The following is a 24440-nucleotide window of genomic DNA, read 5'->3' as shown; positions in this document are numbered from 1 at the left end:
GGGGATGGAAAAAGATATTCCATGAAAATGGAAATCAAAAGAAAGCTAGAGTAGCAATTCTCACATCAGACAAAATAGACTTTAAAATAAAGACTATTACAAGAGACAAAGAAGGACACTACATAATGATCAAGGGATCGATCCAAGAAGAAGATATAACAACTGTAAATATTTATGCACCCAACATAGGAGCACCTCAATACCTAAGGCAAATACTAACAGCCATAAAAGGGGAAATTGACAGTAACACATTCATATTGGGGACTTTAACACCCCACTTTCACCAATGGACAGATCATCCAAAATGAAAATAAATAAGGAAACACAAGCTTTAAATGATACATTAAACAAGATGGACTTAATTGATATTTATAAGACATTCCATCCAAAAACAACAGAATACACATTTTTCTCAAGTGCTCATGCAACATTCTCCAGGATAGATCATATCCTGGGTCACAAATCAAGCCTTGGTAAATTTAAGAAAATTGAAATTGTATCAAGTATCTTTTCCGACCACAACACTATGAGATTAGATATCAATTACAGGAAAAGATCTGTAAAAAATACAAACACATGGAGGCTAAACAATACACTACTTAATAACCAAGAGATCACTGAAGAAATCAAAGAGGAAAGCAAAAAATATCTAGAAACAAATGACAATGGGAACACAATGACCCCAAACCTATGGGATGCAGCAAAAGCAGTTCTAAGAGGGAAGTTTATAGCAATACAATCCTACCTTAAGAAACAGGAAACATCTCAAAAAACCAACCTAACCTTGCACCTAAAGCAATTAGATAAAGAAGAACAATAAAACCCCAAAGGTAGCAGAAGAAAAAAAAAATCATAAAGATCAGACCATAAATAAATGAAAAAGAAATGAAGGAAACAACAGAAAAGATCAATAAAACTAAAAACTGGTTCTTCAAGAAGATAAACGAAATTGATAAACCATTAGCCAGACTCATCAAGAAAAAAAGGCAGAAGACTCAAATCAATAGAATTAGAAATGAAAAAGGAGAAGTAACAACTGACACTGCAGAAATACAAAAGATCATGAGATTTTACTACAAGCAACTCTATGCCAATAAAATGGACAACCTGGAAGAGGTGGACAAATTCTTAGAAATGCACAACCTGCCAAGACTGAATCAGGAAGAAATAGAAAATATGAACAGACCAATCACAAGTACTGAAATTGAAACTGTGATTAAAAATCTTCCAACAAACAAAAGCCCAGGACCAGATGGCTTCACAGGCGAATTTATCAAACATTTAGAGAAGAGCTAACACCTATCCTTCTCAATCTCTTTCAAAATATAGCAGAGAGAGGAATACTCCCAAACTCATTCTACAGGGCCACCATCACCCTGATACCAAAACCAGACAAAGATGCCACAAAGAAAGAAAACTACAGGCCAATATCACTGATGAACATAGATGCAAAAATCCTCAACAAAATACTAGCAAACAGAATCCAACAACAAACTAAAAGGATCATACACTATGATCAAGTGGGATTTATCCCAGGAATGCAAGGATTCTTCAATATCTGCAAATCAATCAATGTGATACACCATATCACAAACTGAAGGATAAAAACCATTTGATCATCTCAATAGATGCAGAAAAAAATTTTGACAAAATTCAACACCCATTTATGATAAAAACCCCCCAGAAAGCAGGCCATATAGGGAACTTACCTCAACATAATAAAGGCCATATATGACAAACCCAAAGCCAACATCCTTTTCAATGGTGAAAAACGGAAACCATTTCCTCTAAGATCAGGAGGAAGACAAGGTTGTCCACTCACACCTCTATTATTCAACATAGTTCTGGAAGTTTTAGCCACAGCAATCAGAAAAGAAAAAGAAATAAAAAGAATCCAAGGCAGAAAAGAAGAAGTAAAGCTGTCACTGTTTGCAGATGACATGATCCTATACATAGAGAATCCTAAAGATGCTACCAGAAAACTACTAGAGCTAATCAGTGAATTTGGTAAAGTAGCAGGGTTCAAAATTAATGCACAGAAATCTCTGGCATTCCTATACACTAATGATGAAAAATCTGTAAGAGAAATTAAGAAAACACTCCCATTTACCATTGCAACAAAAAGAATAAAATACCTAAGAATAAACCTACCTAAGGAGACAAAAGACCTGTATGCAGGAAACTATAAGACACTGATGAAAGAAATTAAAGATGATACAAACAGACAGAGAGATACACCATGTTCTTGGTTTGGAAGAATCAACACTGTGATAATGACTATACTACCCAAAACAATCTACAGATTCAATACAATGCCTATCAAACTACCAACGGCATTTTTTACAGAACTAGAACAAAAAATTGCACAATTTGTATGGAAACACAAAAGACCCCGAATACCCAAAGCAATCTTGAGAAAGAAAAACAGACCTGGAGGAATGAGACCCCCTGACTTCAGACTATACTACAAAGCTACAGTAATCAAGACAGTATGGTACTGGCACAAAAAACAGAAAATGAGATCAATGGAACAGGACAGAAAGCCCAGAGATAAACCCAGGCACATATGGTCACCTTACCTCTGATAAAGAAGGCAAGAATATACAATGGAGAAAGGACAATCTCTTCAATAAGTGATGCTGGGAAAACTGGACAGCTACATTTAAAAGAATGAAATTAGAACACTCCCTAACACCATATACAAAAATAAAGTCACATTTAGGATTAAAGACCTAAATGTAAGGCCAGACACTATAAAACTCTTAGAGGAAAACATAGCTAGAACACTCTATGACCTAAATCACAGCAAGATATTTTTTGACCCAACTCCTAGAGAAATGGAAATAAAAACAAAAATAAACAAATGGGAGCCAATGAAACTTAAAAACTTTTGCACAACAAAGGAAAATATAAACAAGATGAAAAGTCAACCCTCAGAATGGGAGAAAATATTTGCAAATGAAGCAACTGACAAAGGATTAAGCTCCAAAATTTACAAGCAGCTCATGCAGCTCAATATCAGAAAATCAAACAACCCAATCCAAAAATGGGCAGAAGACCTAAATAGACATTTCTCCAAAGAAGATATACAGATTGCCAACAAACACATGAAAGGATGCTCAACATCACTAATCATTAGAGAAATGCAAATCAAAAGTACAATGAGGTATCATCTCACACCAGTCAGAATGGCCATCATCAAAAACTCTACAAACAATAAATGCTGGAGAGGGTGTGGAGAAAAGGGAACCCTCTTGCACTATTGATGGGAATGTAAATTGATACAGCCACTATGGAGAACATTATGGAGGTTCCTTAAAAAACTAAAAATAGAACTACCATACCACCCAGCAATCCCACTACTGGGCATATACCCTAAGAAAAACATAAGTCAAAAAGAGTCATGCACCATGATGTTCATTGCAGCTCTACTTACAATAGCCAGGACATGGAAGCAACCTAAGTGTCCATCGACAGATGAATGGATAAAGAAGATATGGCACATATATACAATGGAATATTACTCAGCCATAAAAAGAAACGAAATTGAGTTATTTGTAGTGAGGTGGATGGACCTAGAATCTGTCATACAGAGTGAAGTAAGTCAGAAAGAGAAAAACAAATACCGTATGCTAACACATATATATGTTATCTAAAAAAAATGGTTCTGAAGAACCTAGGGGGAGGACAGGAATAAAGACGCAGATGTAGAGAATGGACTGAGGACACGGAGTGAGGAAGGGTAACCTGGGACGAAGTGAGAGCTCGTCATGGACATATATACACTACGAAATGTAAAATAGATAGCTAGTGGGAAGCAGCCACATAGCACAGGGAGATCAGCTCGGTGCTTTGTGACCACCTAGAGGGGTGGGATTGGGAGGGTGGGAGGGAGATGCAAGAGGTAGGAGATATGGGAATATACGTATATGTATATCTGATTCACTTTTTTATACAGCAGAAACTAACACACCAGTGTAAAGCAATTATACTCCAATAAAAATGCTTTTTAAAAAAAGGTATGATTTTAGAAATTTCAGCAACTTAATCCTTCTGTGTCTCAGTTTTCTCATCTGTAAAATGAGAATAGTACAATGACCTCATGTGGTGATTAAATCACAGTTTGTGAAGAGCAACTGTTCTGTACCCACCCTTCCCTCTGCATCCCTACCCACCACATAACGAATGAAGGCTTATCTTCTCAGGGGACCTTGCCTTCTGCTCCACTCACAGCACCTGAAGCCCTGCATCACTGTGCACAGAAGCACAGGCCTCTTTCTCCTTTCTTGGCAGGAAATTTTCAACAGCCAGGTTTTAAACACAATATCTGGGTGGGGCTGTAGGCTAAGGAGGACCCTGGTCGGTGTTTCCTAAGAAGTTCTTTCTAGATGCTGGGCCAAACCTTGCCTTCCTGGCCCCTGACCAAATACAGTGTGATCTCATCTCTGGCCAGAGTACCCACTGAGCCTGAAACTGCAGATGCCAAGCCGTGCCCACCTTTGGAGCCCAGCTCCACATCATCACAACTCTAGCCCCCGCTCCCTCAGCTCAGAGTGGCCAGGCCCCCGTTCCCATGCACTCTAACCAATGACTCTGACCACCTGCCCTTTTGTCTCACCTGGTCCCTGGGACCACAGAACTAGACCTTTAGATACTAAGAAGCTCCTGAGAGCTTCGAGAAGAAAACAGGCACCTTCTACACTCTCACACGGGGAAGTTGAACTGGCTTTGGAGGCTACTCTAACTTTCCAATTCTTACTTGTTCAGTCGAATGGCATATTCCTTCAGAGCAAACACGTTGTCAGCAAAAACAATAATCTTGTCATTCCTCCTTTCATGAAACTTGATCAGAAACTGGCAAGCTCTGAATTTATTGGGGTTCATGGTGTACAGCAAGATTCGTTTCTTGGTTTTGATTGCCACATACTCCCGGTAAAACTCAGGAGACATCGGGCACCAAACCTGTGATACAATAAGAATCAGGGGTCAGTATGCAAGTTTAAGCATCATACAACTGGGAACTTCAGCAAATTAGCTTTAAAACAAATCAAGACACAACCAATGGTATGTGAATTATATCTCAATAATATTGTAAACACACACACACACACACACACACACACACACACACACACACACACCACAAAACAAAACCTAATACCCAGTGTTGAACCAGGATACTCTCACATGTTAATAACAGAGATTTTAAAATGCATCAATATCCAGGGAATTATTCTCACACCAGCTCCAAGTGAAGAAAATCAGATTCCCAGCCAGTGGTGCAAACAATCCCTCCCATTTAGATCACACCTCCACACACAGCACTGCTACAGAGAACTGCACACACACTTGCCAGCTCTGTCTGTTGGGTTAGCCTAGCAATGACATCCCAGGAGTAATGAACACACCAGCACCCAGATCTTGGCTTTTAAATTACATTCTCTGCTAAAAGGGCTCCATGGTGAAATGGCTGATTCCCGGGCCAGGGCAGGGAAAGTACCAGATGAGCCGGAAATATCTTACTGTGCCAGAAAGCAAGGAAGTGCTCAAAGTCTGATGGGAACATGTCAAATGGTCATAGAAACTAGCTTGAATGTAGTCCCACTGGTCACATCTGAGACAATTTGAGCATCTAAATAATGACAGTAACATTCCTGAGGGCCTCCTCTCTGCTAAGCCCTGTGCTTGGCTGCTGACAAACTAAAGGAAGCTCGGGCAAGTACACTGAAGTGCCATGACTAAAGGTCTCAAGGCTGTGTACAGACCCTCCAGGAGCTTTGCACTGGAACAAGCCATAGCCTACACTGGCAGACTGAGCTTTTGGTTGCAACCAGCGCCACTTCTGTGTGATTGCTACAGACCACTTCTTCATGCTGCCACCACTGCAGAATTAGCTGACTTGGTTATGTGTCAAACTCTGTGCTGAGCTCAAATCTGAGTTTTGCTGTCGTGACCTTTTCTGATTCTCTCCGGGACATACCCTATTATGACCCCTTTAGAATTTCTAGTTCTTCATAACCAAAGCAATTCTTTTTTCACAGTAAAATCTTTAAAATCATGCATTTCCCAGAATATGAAACACAAGTGGCCAATGAACATATGAAAAGATACTCAACGTCATCAGTAAACAGGAAAACACAAATTAAGACCATAAAAAGATACCATTTCACACTTATCAGGTCTGTAAAAATTAAAAGAAGACATTTCCATATTAGGTGCTGGAGATGTGGAGCTAGCTCACTCGCCCTGGACGGGAGTGTTAACTGGTGCAACCACTTTGGGAAACAGAGTTTTCCACATGACTAGTGAAGTGAGCATCCGGAAAGCCCCTGACCCAGCAATGCTACTTCTAGGTGCACCTGCCACAGCAGTGGCCTTCAAACTTGGACCAGTTTATGTCATAAACTAAACATTCCCACACACAAACACAGTCTTAGGAAACAATATATACCTTTAATACATATTATGCATTCTGGTAGATTCTATTCTATCCTGATCACGACGCACCGAAGTGATGTCACCATCTACTACGTGGTCACAGTCCACAGTGTGAACACTGCTTTAGAAAACGTCTGACACAGGAAACAGGTACAAAAAATACATGCAGCAATACTGTCATAACAACAAAAAAACAGCTCCAAATTCAGAGACAGTGTCTGCCTAGGGTTGGGACTAGAAGCAGGGCCTTGCTAATGGGCACAAGGGAACTTTTGAGGATGGGGGAGATTCTCTAAAACTGGATTGGGGGCATAGCTGCACAACTCTTTACATTTACTAAAATCACAAAAGTTATAAATCACACTATTTTCTTACAACAGATGAATGTTATGGAACATAAACTACACCTCGACAAGGCTGTGAAAAAAACAACTTAGCAACCCAAACATCTCTCGACGTTAGAAAAGATTTTATTTTTACTTCTGTGTAATACTCCATTAGCTATCAAATTGTGGTATATTTGTCCAATGGAATACTACAGAGAAATTAAAACTAATAAACTACAGCTACATGTATCATTAAAAAAATAATGCATTATGCAAAGAAAAAAATACTAAGCAAAAGACAGAAGTCATACAAGAACACATATAACCTGATTCTATTTGCATATACATAAAGATTTTTTAAAAGGCAAAGCTAAACAATGAACGTTTTGGGAATTATACATAGGAAGTAAAATAATAAAAAAGCAAGATGACAAACCTAAGCTCCAAGACAGCGGTTACCCTAGCAGGGGGAGGGGAGATGCAACTAGAGAGGAACAGGCGCCTCAAAAGTTCTGACAATGCTGTGTAAGGTGGGTGCTGATTACGAAGATGTAACCAAAGGGTAAGGAAGCTTCTCGACAGAGCAAGTCCACCTGCACAGCTTCCTCACACTCACCTTCACTCGAGAGGCCCATGTCTGCCCTCTGAGGACACAGCCCACCCTACTCTAGCCACTGAGTGACAGTCATTTTAAGGTGCCAGAAAGGATTTCTGTTGCTGTTCCTTCTGAGAAGACTTACCTTTCTTTGAACATGTATTTTAAACACATACCTGTGCAGGTATTCATCACAGAATATAGGGAAAATGGGTTCTTAGAAATAAAATAATCAAGGTCACATGTGCCTTCTGGGGGCATCAAAACCAACAGGCTTTGGTACTGGGGGTGGCCTGTGGGTTGCCCACGCAGGACCAGCAAGAATCCCTCCGGGGTGAGGGTGGGCAGGAGTACCCTGAGGTGCTCACTCCCAAAGAGGATGAAACGCCAAGCCAGCCTGGATTAGCCTCCTGACCTGACCACTTCCTGTGTGCCCGTGGACAAGTGATTCTGCTTCACACATCTGTGAAATCGCGGGAGACTGCCCACCCCACGGGGGCTGAGGGTACTGCACGAGGCAGCAGCACTTTTGCTCAGGTCCTGACCTGTGTACCTGCCCACGAGGAATCGACCTGATCCATTTCCCTCCCCCAGGGACCGTGCCAGGAAGGGGACAGCTACCTCAGCGCACTGGACTTTGGCGATGTAGCCGTTGTTCTGCAGCTCCATCCAGTTGGCTTCATAGAGCTTGGGCCCAATCAGAAAATTTAAGTCGACAATTTTGTCATCTTCCCGGACGAGGGTTGCGGTCAAGCCCAGTTTGCAGTGGGCCTGCACAATGGTGAGCACCCGTCGGAACATCTTGGCTGGGGAAACAATCGGCGCATTCACGCTGTCACTTTTTTAAACGCTCCAAGTACCAAAGACAGCCTCAACCTAATACTGGCCCGGGACACTGCACGGCTGACCTCCGGGCTTCTGGCTCACAGGAACCTGGCTCTAGACAAGAATGATTAGGTGCGACTGCTTAATCTCCACTTTTAGACCTGTCCAAAAGAAGGGTGAAAAGGAGAACAAGAGAGGGCGATGACCTGGAGGAAGCCCTAAGCTAGGGAACCCCAGCACTCCCCTCACAACAGCTCGGCTATCAAGAGCACAAACGGCAATCTGAAACATGACCTACACTTAAAATGCCACTGAGCTCTGAATCATGCAAGGAATTGGTTCACCCTGAGGCCTGTACCTCGGTTACCGGGAAGATGGTGGGGTAGCTGGAGGACCAGAGGAATGAAAGGAGCTCCACTTCTCACCACCCTCCCAGAAACCAGGAAGAAACAAGGGAGAGATGAAACCCAGGCACCTCTCCCACCTTAGGAAACATCCCTCTCTACACTCTTTCAATTACATTCATTCTGGTCAACCAGCAACGTCCTTTGCCTTCCCTTCGCTTGAATGTTATCATTCTTTCTGAGGTATCAAATTAAATTAAATAAACACTAAAAGGGTACAAGATATTCATTTTTAAAAACTCAATTTATGGGTTTCCACAGGCTCACCTTTTAAAAATTCTTAACACTATGAAGAAAGGTAAAAATGTTGAAGTCATGCTTATCTTATATCCAATTAAAGGCAAGGTTAGTGATACTTCAGAAATAGACCTGGGAATTCCCTGGCTGTCCAGTGGTAAGGACTCCATGCTTCCACGGCCAAGGGCCGGGGTTCAATCCCTGGTCAGGGAACTGAGATCCACAAGCCACCGTGTTACGGCCGGATTAAAAAAAAAAAAAGAAATAGACCTAAAAATCCGAGGGAAAGAAGGGCAGACGTCACCAAAATACAAACCAAAAACATAAGAACAGTAAAATAACAAAGGGCTGTCTAACCCCAGTAAGTGCCCAGGTCTCACGGTTTCACACACTGAAGCCTAACACAGCTTGCACACACCCGGGGAAAACAAACAAACAAAAAACCAGGGTCAGGCTTATGTCCAAGGACTGTGCCGGCTCCAAAAAAGGGCAGCCAAGGACCCCAGACCAGGTTGCCCACGTCAGAAGGACATGGCAGCCAAGGCAGTGGAGACCCCAAGCTACTGTGGGCTCCAGGGAGGCAGCATTGGGGCGGCCCGGGGACTGCATCAACCCGAGGGGAGCACAACGCGGGGACCCTGCCTGGACACTCTGCAGCCAGAAACAAGCCTTCCCCGAGGCATCGGCCCTGCAAACGAGTCACGTCCCACTGCTACGTTCTCTCACAGCCATAACAGCTGTCACGGGGGAAGAACTCACATACAACGATGTGCATGGCTCCATGAATTTTTACACAGGAACATACCTGTGGAACCACCCAGATGATGGGAGTGTTCTCAGCACCCAGAAGTCTCGCCTCTGACCCCTCTGGTCAACACCAGCACTCTCCCTCAAGGGAACCCCGATCCAACTTTAGTCATCAGAGAGGAGGTCTGCCTCCGGTCTGAAGTTCATGTAAATGGAATCACAGTACGTACTTTGCATGTGCGGCTTGTTTCACCAGACATTATGTCGCGGTTGTCATTTGACATTTATTTGTGTGATTCTCTGACTGTCTCTCCCACTTTGTCTCCGGTGCCAAGCAGAGTGCCTGGTACTTAATGGGTTCTCAATAAATACTTGTTAATATAATGAAAGTGGCACAGTGCCTTGCATGCAGGAAACACCTAATATACGCAAGTACTGTAATAAGAATTTCTTATTAATATAATGACTTAATAGGCCTCCTTTTGGAAGATCTATAAAAGAACACAACAATCTTTATCTTCTGGTATAAATCTCAAAGATTTACCATTCTACCTAGTCCAAGTGATAAATGTTTATGGCAGAATCTTACTCTGATTTGCTAGAATTCCCTATTTAACATCTGCTCTCTGGCCCAGTGAGCATGGCCATAGGGCTTATAAGGCCTGAATGCAAAATCCTTTAGAGCAGTTTGGTTTCACTCTTCTACCTAAACAGAGGCAAACTGCTCCAATGAACCAGAGGAGAGACAGACACACCTAGTGAACTGTGTGGGGTACACCTCTATATCCTCATCACCAGATAACCAATCCCAAGCCTGGCTGCCACCCTCTAAGACCTGGGGCCCAAGTTAAAGAGGAACACCAACGTATGCTAAATATATCCTCCGGCAGAAGGCCTCAAACATCCCCACGCTTCAAACACAGCCTTCAACTAAACTGCTACAAAGCAATTCCAAAGTCGTTTATAAAAGATGTTTCTCTAGATCACCAATTCCCAATCCAGTCAGACCCAATACCAATCCTCTCCTTAAAGGTTTTTTTTTTCTCTTGGTTTAGTTTTTAAACATCACACAGTAAACTGCACTTCTTCTGAGGGTGGGTGGGTGAGAGTGGTTCTACACATGTTCATACGTGCGCAGACTCGCGTAGCCACCACCACCATCATACTCGGGAGACGAACCAATCCATGACCCCAAAAGCTGCCTCGTGCTCTCCCTGTCCAGTCATACCCTCCCCGCCCCCCCCCGGCACCCACCTGTCTGTTCTCCGTCACTACAGTTTTGTCTTTTCAAGAGTGTCCTACCAAAGGCATCACACACTCTGTAACCTCTTGGGACTGGCTGATTTCACTCAGCACGAAGCCTCTGAGACTCCTTTCCACGGAGCGTCCCAGCGGTTGAGGGGCCAGCTTGTCCATCCAGCCACTCACTGACAGTCATTTCCGTTGTTTTCTAGGTTTCGGAGATTACGACCAGAGCTGCTTCTATAAACATTCATGCACAGGTTTTTGTGTGAACCTAGGTTTTCATTTCTCTAGAACAGATGCCCAGAGTGGGACTGCTGGGTCTCTATGGTAATTTTCTAATAAACTGCCAAATCTCCCCAGAGTGACTGTACATTTTGCACTTCCTCTGGCCACGTATGCCAGTTCCAGCTGATCTGCACTCTTGTCAGTACTTGGTACTGTCAATATTTTTTATTTTAGCCACTCTAATAGGTCTGTAGTGGCATCTCCTCGTGGCTTTAACCTGCATTTCCCTGGGGACTAATGCTGCAGAACGTCTTTCAAATGCTTACTGGCGTCTGTATAGTCTCTTGAGTGAAAATCTGTTCATGTCTTTTGCCCGTTCTCTAACATTTCTGCCTTTGCCTGACTGTAACAGCAATCAAATTAACATGTCTACAGCCTAACTCCTGATCTTCTCTCTCCAAACCTGCACCTTCTAGAGTCTTCCCCATCCCAACACCCACTCCACGCTTCTGACGGCTCAGGCCAAAAGCTGACAGTCATCCTTGATTCCTCTTTCTTTCAGAACCACATCTAACCAGCCCACTTAACCTTCACAACATAATCAGAATCAGTTTACCTTTATTCTTACTGGTCCAAGCCTCATGTTGGGATTCCACCAACTAACCTACCTAGCTGCTCTCCACCCTTGCTTCCTGCAGTCTCTTCTCAGCACAGCAGCCAGGGTGATATTTTTATAACTTGAAGTCAGATAATGTCACCCCCAGCTCAAATCCCTCAAATGGCTTCTCACCCAGAGTGCAAGCCAAAGACCTCCTTCAGGTCCTACAGGATTGGCTCCAACGCCTCTCTGACCTCAGCTTTGACCGCTCTCCTCCACGTTCCCCTCCAGCTGCAGGGCTACAGTATTGTCAGGCCATGCAAGTACTACTTCCCCACCTCAGGACTGCTTCCTTCTACCCGAGAGACCCCTCTCATCCCTACCTGGCTTGCTGTGAACATCTCTCGGTGTTTTCAGACATCCAGAGGTGTTGGAGGAGCTCTCATTACACAGAAAAAAACAGATAGAAAGGCCATTTTGACAATGTTTTGAATACTCTATGTGAAAATACCTCTGATTTCATTTACTTCAGAGTAATCTCTAATTTACACTTCGTAATTGATCAGGGCTACCCATTAACTTGTTTTATCAAGAAAGGTTTGCCTGGGTTTCCCTGGTGGCGCAGTGGTTGAGAATCTGCCTGCTAATGCAGGGGACATGGGTTCGGGCCCTGGTCTGGGAGGATCCCACATGCTGCGGAGCAACAAGGCCCGTGAGCCACAACTACTGAGCCTGCGCGTCTGGAGCCTGTGCTCCGCAACAAGAGAGGCCGTGATAGTGAGAGGCCCGCGCACCACGATGAAGAGTGGCCCCCGCTTGCCACATCTAGAGAAGCCCGCGCACAGAAACGAAGACCCAACACAGCAAAAATAAATTAATTAATTAATAAACTCCTACCCCCAACATCTTCTTTAAAAAAAAAAAAAGGAAGGTTTGCCTGGAATGCTATTCAGTAATAAAAGGAACACAGCATTGGTACGTATTACAACGTGGGTAAACCACTGTGTGAAGTGAAAGAAGTCAGATAAAAGAAAATACATATTATGTGATTCTGCGAATATATTTCCAGAAAAGGCATGTCTCTAGAAACAGAAAGCAATTCAGTGACTGCCTGAGGCTAAGGATGAAAACACCGATGGTAAGTGAGTATGAGGACGATGTTCTAAAACTGGGTCATGGTGATGGTCGCACCAACTCCATTTTACTAAAAATCCTGAATCGTATACTTACGATGGGTAGATTTTACGGTTTATAAATTATGTCAATATGGCTGTTTAAAAGGACTGCCGGCAATACTTGGACTTCTATAACATATTAAGGAACAATACTTTAGTCCTCAAATAAAACAAATATTGCAAGGACTTTTTTGTGCTCCCAGTCTAGTTTTTGCAGGACCGAAAAGAAAAAAATGGGTTAAGGGTAAGCTGAGGTGCAACAGTTGAGAGGGAGGATGGAAGAAAATATCACTTTCTAGATGACTACTCTGGGCCAGTGATTAAGGAAGCTGCCAGTGTGTACACCCACCTACCACTAAGCCCCACCCCACCCCACCCACCCATGCTCATGGAAATCAATCTGTCTCTACGATGAGTAGGCATCCCAGCTCTCAGCCTGCTTACCTGGTATGGTGTGTACTTCGTCCAGGATCATGAGGCCCCACTCCTGAGTTTTGAGCCACTCCATCACCCGCTCGGCCTCCCAGGACCTTTTGGTGGTGTGGCCCAGCATGGAGTAGGTGCTGATGGCAATGGAGCAGCCTATGGGCTTGTCCTTGGCGTCGGAGGTAAAGCGGCAGATCTGGCTGTCGTCGATGGTGGACCACATCTTAAACTGGGCTTTCCACTGCTCCACAGACACAGCTGAGTTGCCCAGCACCAGGCAGCGTTTTCTGACTGTGCACGCAGCTGTCACGCCAACCAAGGACTTCCCAGCACCTACGAGAAACCAAAGGGCAATCCTACCCAAGGCCGGGTTGAAATGAGCGACAGGGACAGACAGAAGGACTTGTCAGCCCACGAATCTGGCCAAAATTATGTGTAATAATCCTCACGGCTGACACTGTTGAGGTGCTTACTGCTCCAAACCAGTTTCCTTCTTTAGAAAAAGGAGGCGCACACACTTCACACACAAACGTGAGAATTAAAAGACACAAGCGCCAGGCCCTATCAAAGCACTGTACATGCATCTCATTTAAATGTTGAAAAACAACATTTGTCAAAATAAACCATAGGTAAGAGACACTCCTATTATTGCCATTTTAAACATGGGAAAACTAAAGCTGAGGGGTAAGTCACCCAAGGCCCTGGGACAGCAATGCTGCTGGGGTACAGTGTGCCCAACACCCAGACTACCTCAGGAGGGACTCAGTAAAAGACGGCTACTATGATGACACAACAAACTGGGCTGAGCACTTGGGAATGCGGTACGTACGCTGCTACTGGCAAAGACAGAGGAAGGTGAAACTCCAGGGGCTTCTGAGTTTACTATCACCTACTGTGTGAAGATCAAGTTTAAAAATCAAGCTATTCCTTGAAACAGCAATTCTTCCTTTACCAGGGGTGTGCATCAAAACAACCCATGAGGCTTTAAAAAAAAAACAAAAAACTGAAGATGCCTGCCCCTCCCCTAGACAGTCTGCCTTCTTGAGTATGGGGTAGGCCACCAGCTGAGCCTACTGTGACCTCTGGCCAAGAACCTAGGCCAGACCTGACACGACTTAGGACAAATGATGCTAGATGGGCGCCAAGGGGGCTGCCACAGCCCCTTCTTGGATGTGCACACTGTAATAAGCAGTCCAGGACCAAACAAAGTTTCTGTGCTAGGGAGCCTCCAAATACACCCAACTTACAAGACTGAGTGTGAGGAGCTCTAAGCCCAGGACGTAAACTAGCCCTTTCCCACAACACCATCCTTCCTCACTGCCCAAGACTTTATACGCTGCTTAGCTGATTGGTTCACTGTCTGAGCTACCCCACCACAATGAGCGCCATGAGGTCAGGAGTGTTGTTCTATCCACCATTACATGCCCAGCGTGCAGGTCAGGGCCCTGCACAGAGCAGGCACGCAAGTATTCGTCACGTCATGAATCAGGGAGCCATGTGACACTGGCTGTTCCCTGACCAGGTGGGATTTAGAGGAAGGCCCTCAGGGAGAGCGTAAGGCAGATCCGGACAGAGCAGCCTAGCCATCTTCTTCACTCAGGCATCACTCACCACAAGGAAGGACGATGACCCCGGAACGTGCACGCCCATTCCCAAACATCTTCCGCAAGCTCTTCTCCTGATAAGGTCTAAGGACAGCTGTGGGTTTCAGGTCAATGTTGATGTCAGGGTTGACAGAATCATTCCGGAAGTCGTATTCTGCTAACAGAGGGTACTCCAGGTGGATGCAACGTTTCTGGAGTTCCTCAATCATTTCCTGGAAAGTGAGCATGAAGGTTTTATAATCCTGTTAACTCCAAAGTGTGCTCACAAACAGCACACATTCTAAGGAGCCTAATAATTTAAAGAAAAAAAAAAAAAAAAAGGTTAGCTAGACTTTTAAATTTCAGATCTTGCTTGATGAGAGCCAGCTTAAAGCACAGACTAAGGGCCCCAAACTAAGGACGTGGACAAAATTAAATCCCATCAGCCACCACAAATGCCCCCCAGGCACTGTTTCTCACATCTCCCCAGGAACTTGTGAACACTGACCCCCCAGCCTGAAAAACAGGACACTCAGATCTAACTCCATCAGGAAGAATGGTGCTGCAGTGCACAGACACCAAAATCTGGGGACAGATGGGGATTCCTTCCTCTCACACAGGCTACAAACAGTCCCTGAAGGGCTGAACCAGCTTCTGACACAGGCTTAGAGAAGCAACCAGGAGGGGTACGTTCACTAACCTGCTTGACTTCAAAAGATACTGTCTGTGTCTCTTCTTCTTCCTCCTCGTCCTTGTCCATTTGCTCATAAAAGTCGAAGAGGTCCGTGGGGATGTCAGATTTACCCTGTGGATCCGTCACCCGGGAAGTGGATGGCCCACCGCTGCCCTCAGCACTCTTAGCGATCTGAAAGAGAAAGGCAGGATCTGGACTTGCACAGAACATTTAACCCTACTGTTACCGAGCAACAAAGCTGCAAGAAAACAAGGACTACTAGACTGCAAATGCTGGCCTAAAAGCACCTGCGAGAATTAAAGTCCTAAATGCGTCCACCCCCAAGGGTGACCCAGGAGGCCACATACAGCAGATTTGCTTGTGAAAGTCTCTGTGATGAGCTCGGTTGCCTCCCCCTCAGAGTTCCTCAGGCGGCATTCCCGGATCATGGGATCCTGGAGAAGATGCTGGATGACATCAGGGTGAGAACTTTCAACAAAGTACCTGTAAGAAGGGAGGAAGGAGGTGCATACTGACCAGTACACCATTTTCAGAAGGTTCCACTGCTCACTCATAAGATGATCTGGAGATAGCGGCCTAAGGCCTCTCTCCACACTCACCCTCCCCCAACCCTTTGCCAAATCTGAGATATGAGCTACTGGCCATGACATAACACACGAGGGTTGCAGGCAAAGCCCCACTGTGAAGACAAACTAGCAGGGATCTGAACCCCAGTTCCACTGTTCAGGGGAATACAGTGATCAGTGAATGAATTTCCGGTTTTGGCCACATCACTTCACTTTTTCCTTTTAGCCCCTTACTCGGGGGAGTAGGTGTTAGTGCAGAGCAGACAGTCCACAAGTGTTAGCTCCTTGCCACCTGATATGCAGAGGGTGAACGTGCCTTGGATGGGCCTGTCACAGAACCCCTTACCTGTTGTGCTTCAGGACCAGCTTGACTTTCCCATAGCTGACAGTACATAACTGCAAGAAGTGACAACACCATACAGGCAAAATTAGCAATATGCACCTCACTGAGAACTCGTTCATTACTGGGCACATCTTACTACCTATCAAACAAGTGAAGAGTTCATTTTACTTTACGAAAATCCAATGTGCAATCCTAAAGGGGGTAGATCTGCCTAAATTGAGCTTTTCTATTAGCTCCTACTTTTTGAGGGCAAAACCTTCCTCTTGCCTGGCTAATTCTGATGCACATCCCTTAATCTAAAAAATGCTGCTTAGAATCTTTCTTTTATTTTCTTTTTCCCTTTCTTCTCCATTCCCAGAGCCCCATCCTAATCCAGGAGTTCATCTCATTGTACCAGTACTACCACAGATCCCAGCACAAAGCTGATAGTTATGTGTCCACTAATTGTGAGCTGCGTAAATTAAATGTGAAGCCTCTGGCCTCCTCACCAATGTTCCTATCTCCCCAACTAGATGTAAGCCTCTTGATGGTAGAAAATCCTTCCAGGTTCCCAAAAATCTTTAGGATGGAATGCAGCAGAGATTATACAGTAGCCACGAAAATTCACAATTCAGATCTCAGGCTGCTGCCGCCTCCACTGCTGCCCTTCTGCATCCACCACTGCACTAACCAACACCCACATTCCCACAGGCAGCTCCCAACCAAGACTGAGAACAGCCAGGGTACTGAAATAGGCTCATTCTACAAGGTGCAAGCCCTTTTCCCAGGGCACCCTTTCACATCAGAAGAAAGGAGAACTCTCTCCAGGGCTCCTGCCAGCTTCTCTAAGATTGGCTTCATTACTGTACTGGATGCCTGTGGCACTCATCTTCTGCCACTTCAGATCTGGGGGTCTGAATCTAATTCCCTGTAGATCAGCCGAGGACAACGAAAGCCACTGTCCATCTCTTTTTAATGGTATTCACTCTCTCTCAGAACAAACCCAAGCAGGTTCAAGTGCTCGTCACATAGAACCCTATCCACTTCAAACTTTGAAGTCCTTTTTGACTTTTCCTCATGGAAGTTGTTGACTAGCGGTCTCGTGCAGGTGTGCAAACTTAGATGGAGTTTATCATCTGTACTAACTTGCTCAGGTTACCATATAGAACACCACAGACTGAGTTGTTTAACAACAGAAACTTATTTCTAGAAGTCCAGGACCATGATGCCAGCCATTTCGTTTCCAGTGAATGCTCTCTTCGTGGCTTCTAGGGGGCTACCTTCTTGCTCTATGTTCACGTTACATCTTCCTTGTACAAATGAAGAGAGAAAGAGAGCACACACGCCTTCTGGTGTGTTTTCTTATAAGGACACTCATCCTGTTGGCCCCACTCTTATAACCACGTTTAACTCTAATTATATCCTTACCCCCAATACAGTCACATTACGGGTTAGGTCCTCAACACACGAATTCTGGAGGGGGCACAATTCAGTCCGTAACACCACTCACTTCGGGCTATACTCCCAAATAACCCAGGCCAGAATGGGCCTGAATTAGTAACCCTGCTGTGTTAGCACCCACTGGCTAAGAGCAGCTCATGGGAAGTCTGCCCTCAGCAAAACACAATGCTGGATCCAGAGGAGTAGCAGCTGGGGTAATCGGTTACTATGCTCCCCACACTGGATCTGAATGGCATTTTCATGACTGCTACAAGTTAACAATGTACAGCACCTGTCCCCACTATCACTACGTTACGAAGGAGGGCAAAAGAGCCAGCCTTAGCCCCCACTTGCCTTAATAAACTGAATAATTCCATCAGGGACTCCCGTCTTGCTGAGCTTCCTGAGGTACTCAGTGATGTCACTAGTTTGCAGCCCAACGCTGACAGCCGCGTACAGGGAGTAGGCAGTTAGTTTGTACTCATGCACGTGGGTTGGTCGGCACACCGGCTCTGCAATAGCCACCAGGAAGTCTTGAGCATATTTGTAAACTGGAGAGAAGGCTTCTAGGAAGATGTGGCCATCAGGAGCCTGAGAAACACCAAATGGACACAACAGACAAGGAAACTAATGAGTTGCAGAGACGATGAGACTCTTTCCCACATCACCATCTAGAAAGGATAAGCTGCCCAGAAAGTGATCTAAAGCTAGCCAACACCAGGAATATTTTTGTAAGCACATCTTCAGCCAACTGTGGGTCCCGCTACTTGAATCGGATACAAGGAGTAGAGAGAATAGAAGAAAAGGTTTCCGAAGTCAGTAGCTGCCTCTCACGATTCTTCACAGGAAGAGCCCACCTTACTGGCTATCCTTCTGGCTAGATTTCAAATGAATGGAGAACATTAATTACTTCAAGTTGAGCAAAAAAGCTGCCTAGCAAATATATGTCTCATTAGGTTTTTTTTAATGGGGAATTAAAATGTTACATAATAAATGCCATTTATTCTTTAGATAAAAGTTGTTTCCAAACATGTGGCAGAACTGGAGAGGGAAAGGGGAGCAAAAGGAGGGGTTAGAGAGGAAGGAAGCCCAAGTCTAGCCAGCACATGCGTGCTAGCATATGCTCATTGCTACCTCGGCTGCTTCAAACTGCCTATGACAATGAAAGCTCGCTGCCAGTGGGCTCTGAAGCAAAGCTCACGATCCCGCGTTCCCATTTGGGCCGCACCCACTCCTGGGCCCGGCCCCGGCTGAGGCGTGCTTACCACCCAGAGGGGCCTGGAGGTGTGGTCGTCCTTCAGCGGCATCTGCAGCCTGTAGTCCTTGGCTCCATACTCATCCACTTTGGTGCTGGACTCATCCACCTGCTTCCCGGCCGCCGAGGGAACCGCTTCCTGAGGGTCATTCCCAGGGGCGTCGTCTTCATCGTCTTCCTCATCCTCGTAGTGCCGCTTCTTGGACTTCTTCTTCTCTGCAGATACGGACACAGAAGTGAGCCCCGCAGGAGCCTTGCGTTCCCCCAGCACCGACTAGCCGCAGGTCGGGGGAACCTGGCTGCAGCCGGACTTCCCCAGCGCCAAGCACCCCTAGCCCAGAGCCACTGCGCGCCGCAGGCGTCCTCTCCCTCAAACGCTGCCCACCCAGCCCGGGGGGCAGGGCTGCCCGGAGGTCAGGGCTGCCCGGAGGTCCGGGGTCGCACCCCCGCCCAGCGGCCTGTCGGGACACTATGTGACGACGGCGAGCGACTCTGGGGTCGACCGCCGCCGAGAAACCCTGAGCAGCTACCACACAGGATGATAGGGACGGCAGGTGCAGGCAGCCCCGAAACGCGCCTACGCCACGTCTCACCGCGGTCCGCCCGGTCCCTTTTGCCCATGTCAGCGTCCGCAGCAGCCAACCCGTACCGCCGAGGAACCCCGGAGACGGCTCTCTGTGGAACTTCCGGTTCACACCGGAAGTTCTTCCGGCCACCGCACAGGAAGTCCCGCCTCTGGGCGCTCGGGCGAGGCGTCGGTGGTTGAGCCCGCAGCTGAGGGGTCTGCTGACTGTACCCGGGTGCAGGCCCTTTCTCCCCATTTTTTCTCCTAGTCAGTGAAGTATTTTTTCAGTACCTGTTAACGATCGTCCAGGCACTGTTGTTTTAGCCCCTGGGGCAGGATAGTGAACAGAGCGAAGGCGTTGGCCTCTTGGAACAGAGAGACGTGGGTCGTAAACAAATGTGTTAAGCGCTCTAAGGAAGAAATAAAACAGAGCCCAGAATGGCAGGCAGTGCTGTCCCAGAATATCTCGCTGAAGGGGTGTTATTTGAGAAAAAGGTCATGAAAGTGAGATAATGTCCTATGTAAATACCAGGAAGGAGCAGTGTGGGTCTAGGGGCCGGCGGACACAGGTTTGGCGTTTAAGGGGAGCTGAGAGGGGGAGCAGTATGGCTGTAAGAGGTGGGAGACGGTACAGGACGTAGAGAGCAGTGATTCTCAAAATGGGGTCCCCTGGCTGCATCGACATTATATGGAAACTAGTTAAAACTGATCGGAAAGGCACAAACGCAAAATATCTAAGTCATAAAATTTTGCAGGCAGGCGCAACCATCCTGCCCTCCAGAAGACTGTGCTGCTCAACTCTGAGAACAACTAATGTAGAGCTGTGTAGGTCATTGCAAAAACTTTGGATTTTATTATGAAACGAGAAGCTACTGGAGAGGTTTGAGCAGAGAAATGACAATCTGATTTCGTATTAAAGGATCACTCTGCACTGGCTGCTGTGTTGAAGATGGACTTTGCAAGGTCAAGGGCAGCTATTGCAGCGCTCCAGTTGAGAAATGACTGGCTTTATTATTAGGGTGTTGGGGTAAAGGTGATGAACAGTGGTTCCATTCTGAATATATTTTGAAGATAGCACACGATTTGCTGACTAGATACGGAAGGTGAGAGAGAGGAATAAAGGAAAACTGCAATGTTTTTGATCTGAGCAATTGCAAAAATGATGTACCTCAGGGAAGGTACAGGTTTTTGTTTTTTTTTTAATAAGGGGGACTGAGCAGCACCCAGCCTGCTGCTGGTGAGGGCCAAGACCCCCGCTCAAAGTCTCTGTTAAGGGGTGCTACTGCAAGGTTGGGTAGTGGTCCTCACGCGGAGTTCGTCATCCTGCACGATTTCACCGTTGGCCAAGATCTGCACTGTCCTTCCAGGAAGTATGGGTCCCTGCTGCACTGCACCTTTCCCCAGACCTCGAAACACCTGAAGGAAACAATCTGTGTGGGCGGCTCCCAGAACTCGGCAGCGTCCTCTCCTCGGAAAGTACGGATTTGAACACTGGTTTCGGATGTATTTAATACAAGTGGCTATGTTAGCCTGTCCGAGTGCCATAACAAAACACCACAGACTATGTGACTTTAACAATGAAACTTATTTTCTCACAATTCTGGAGGCTGGAAGTCCAAGTTGAAGGTCCTGCTCTCTTCCTGGCTCACAGACAGCCACCTTCTTGCTATGTCCTCACATGGGGACTGAGGGAACGGCAAGCTCTCTGGTGTCTTTTCTTCACATAAGGGTACCAGCTTTGTCAAATTAGGGCCCCATCCTTATGACCTCATTTAACTTTTATCACCCCCTCACAAGCTCTGTCTTCAAATACAGTCACATTGAGGGTTAAGACTTCAATGTATGAATTTGGGGAAGGATGCAATTCACAGAAGTAGCCTATTACATGATCAAAGGAAGTGTCAAGCAGGCAGTTGGATGGAAGTCTGAAGTTCCATCCAACAAGGGACCTAGAAATATAAGCTTGGGAATTGCCATTATATCTATGGTATTGAATCTATAGAACTGATTGAGGTTACCTAGGGAATGAATGTAGGTAAAGAGAACGTCTAGGAACATTTCACAGTGAAGAGGCTGGAAGATGGGGAATTGGGCAACACCAGTTGAAGAACAGTCAGTGAGACAGGAAAATCGGGAATCCTGGAAGTCCTTTCATTCATTTCATTTCAAGGCGGAGGGAGTGATCTACTGTGTTAGATGCTGCTGATCAGCTGAGCAAATTGAAGACCAAGACTCAGCCACAAAATTTGCAATGTAGAGATCAGCTCTCAGCTAAATGGCCTTCAGTAAATTGAAGCTTTGTTCCCTGCTCTAAATGAATTTCACTTCCTCAGGTAATGGAGGAACCACACCGTTAAAACTGACTTTTGCATTTTTATATTTTCCCTCTGATTAAAGTAATGCATGCTGTGTGAAAATCTCGGAAAACAGAGAAAAGCATGGTGAAGCTTATTTAAATCATACATAACACTACCCCTAGCGATCTATATTTTGGTTTATTTTCTTGCAGGCTTTTTTCCTGTGAGTAGGTATTTTTAATACCAAGAAGATGTCACCTGGACATATAATTTTATATCCTTCTAACATAAGCTTTGTTCACCTCTCACTAAAATGAATGTTTAAGGACTACTTAATTTTCTGTTGTATGGTAATATCATTATTTAGTCAAACCCTAATTTGGGGGCATTGGAATAGTTCCAGGTTATCCCATTGTAAATAGCTCTGCAATGAGTATCATTGGCAATTAATCTCTAACTACATCTTGAATTTTTTTAAGGCAAATTCTAAGAAATAAAAATAATGGCCTTGGGTATTCCCTGGCTTTCTGGTGGTTAGGACTCCACGCTTCCACAGAGCACAGGGTCGATCCCTGGTTGGGGAATTAAGATTCTGCAAGCCGCATGGCACAGCCAAAAAAAAGGAGAGAGAGAAAAGAAATAATGGCCTTAAACATATGGCTTTTGATTAAGCTCTAATTGCCAAACCTGGTTAATGTTACTGAAGGATTTGATGAGGAAGAATGACTAATCTGACCTTTTCATAATTAAGAAGATATTTTGTGAACTGACACTTGACAAGAATACTCAATAGGGAAAGGTTAGTCTCGTTAATAAATTTTGTTGGGAAAACTGGATAACCACATGCTGAAGAATGAAATTGAACCCCTATCTTATACCACTCCCAAAAATTAACTCAAAATGGATTAAAGACTTAAATAAAAGACATGAAACCATATAACTCTTAGAAAAAAACAAGGAAAAGCTCCTTGACATTGGTCTTGGCAACATTTTGGATATGACACCAAGAGCACACGAAACAAAGGCAAAAATAAATAAGTGGGACTATAACAAAGTAAAAATCTGTGCAGCAAAAGGACGACAACAAAATGAAAAGGCAACCTACAGAATGGGAGAAAATATTTGTAAACCATATATCTGATAAGGGGTTAATATCTAAAATATATAAATAACTCATACAACCCAATACAAAAAAAATGTCAATTTAAAAATGGGCAGAGGAACTGTAAAGGCCTTTTTTCCAAAGAAGACCTAAAAATGGCCAAAGGATACATGAAAAGATGTTCAACATCACTAATCATCAAGGAAATGCAAATCAAAAACCTCAGTGAGACATCACCTCACACAGGTCAGAATGGCTTATCAAGAAGACAAAGTGTAAAAAATGCTGGCAAGGATGTGGAGGAAAGGGATTCCTGTGTCCGTCAATAACAAAAAAACAAACAACCCAATCAGAAAATGGGCAGAAGACCTAAATAGACACTTCTCTAAAGAAGACATACAGATGGCCAATAGGCACATGAATAATGCTCAACATCACTAATTATTAGAGAAATATAAATCAAAACTACAGTGAGGTACCACCTCACACCACAGAATGGCCATCGCTAAAATGTCTACAAATAACATACCCGGTTGGTCATGCCAGTAGCACATGCTTGTCTCAAAGATTAAACCATGCCTGTCTAAGTATGCATGGCTGCTACAGTGAAACTGTGAATGGCTCATTAAATCAGTTATGGTTCCTTTGGTCACTCGCTCCTCTCCAACAGTAATTTACTGGCACAAAACCAGAAATACAGATCAATGGAACAGGATAGAAAGTCCAGAGATAAACCCACGCACCTATGGTCACCCAATGTATGACAAAGGAGGCAAGAAAATACAATGGAGAAAAGACAGTCTCTTCAATAAGTGGTGCTGGGCAAACTGGACAGCTACATGTAAAGGAATGAAATTAGAACAATACCTAACAACATACACAAAAATAAACTCAAAATGGATTAAAGATCTAAATGTAAGACCAGATACTATAAAACTCTTAGAGGAAAACATAGGCAGAACACTTTCTGACATAAATTGCAGCAAGATCTTTTTGGATCCACCTCCTAGAGTAATGAAAATAGAAAACAAAAATAAACAAATGGGACCTAAATAAACTTAAAAGCCTTTGCACAGCAAAGGAAACCATAAGCAAAATGAAAAGACAACCCATAGAATGGGAGAAAATATTTGCAAATGAAATCAGCCAACAAGGGATTAATCTCCAAAATATACAAACAGCTCATGCAGCTCAATATCAAAAAAACCCAAATAACCCAATCAAAAAATGGGCAAAAGATCTAAATAGACATTTCTTCAAAGAAGATCTACAGATGGCCGAGAGGCACATGAAAAGATGCTCAACACCACTAATTACTAGAGAAATGCAAATCAAAACTACAATGTGATATCATCTCACACCAGTCAGAATGGCC

At 44.6% G+C, this 24440-nt stretch overlaps 1 protein-coding gene across 2 annotated transcripts in view; it reads right to left on the bottom strand.

Moving 5' to 3' along the window:
* Nucleotides 1-19772, bottom strand: part of ERCC3 (ERCC excision repair 3, TFIIH core complex helicase subunit) — a 37210-nt gene extending 17438 nt beyond the window's left edge. For both annotated transcript variants that reach the window (XM_027082549.1, XM_027082550.1), the window contains exons 1-10: nt 19695-19772; nt 19112-19317; nt 18201-18437; nt 16431-16480; nt 15866-16001; nt 15525-15689; nt 14853-15057; nt 13260-13574; nt 7981-8165; nt 4760-4962 (exon numbers count right to left, since the gene is read on the bottom strand). In XM_027082549.1, coding sequence (XP_026938350.1) covers nt 4760-4962; nt 7981-8165; nt 13260-13574; nt 14853-15057; nt 15525-15689; nt 15866-16001; nt 16431-16480; nt 18201-18437; nt 19112-19317; nt 19695-19722 — 1730 coding nt within the window. In that variant the 5' untranslated portion in view covers nt 19723-19772. The remainder of the gene's footprint in view (nt 1-4759; nt 4963-7980; nt 8166-13259; nt 13575-14852; nt 15058-15524; nt 15690-15865; nt 16002-16430; nt 16481-18200; nt 18438-19111; nt 19318-19694) is intronic.
* Nucleotides 19773-24440: the final 4668 nt, after the last annotated feature.

Source organism: Aethalodelphis obliquidens, unplaced genomic scaffold (genome assembly GCF_003676395.1).
Source record: "Aethalodelphis obliquidens isolate GAN/ISIS:26980383/991018 unplaced genomic scaffold, ASM367639v1 scaffold47, whole genome shotgun sequence".
Taxonomy (NCBI): domain Eukaryota; kingdom Metazoa; phylum Chordata; class Mammalia; order Artiodactyla; family Delphinidae; genus Aethalodelphis; species Aethalodelphis obliquidens.
This window is presented reverse-complemented; position numbering and strand designations above follow the sequence as displayed.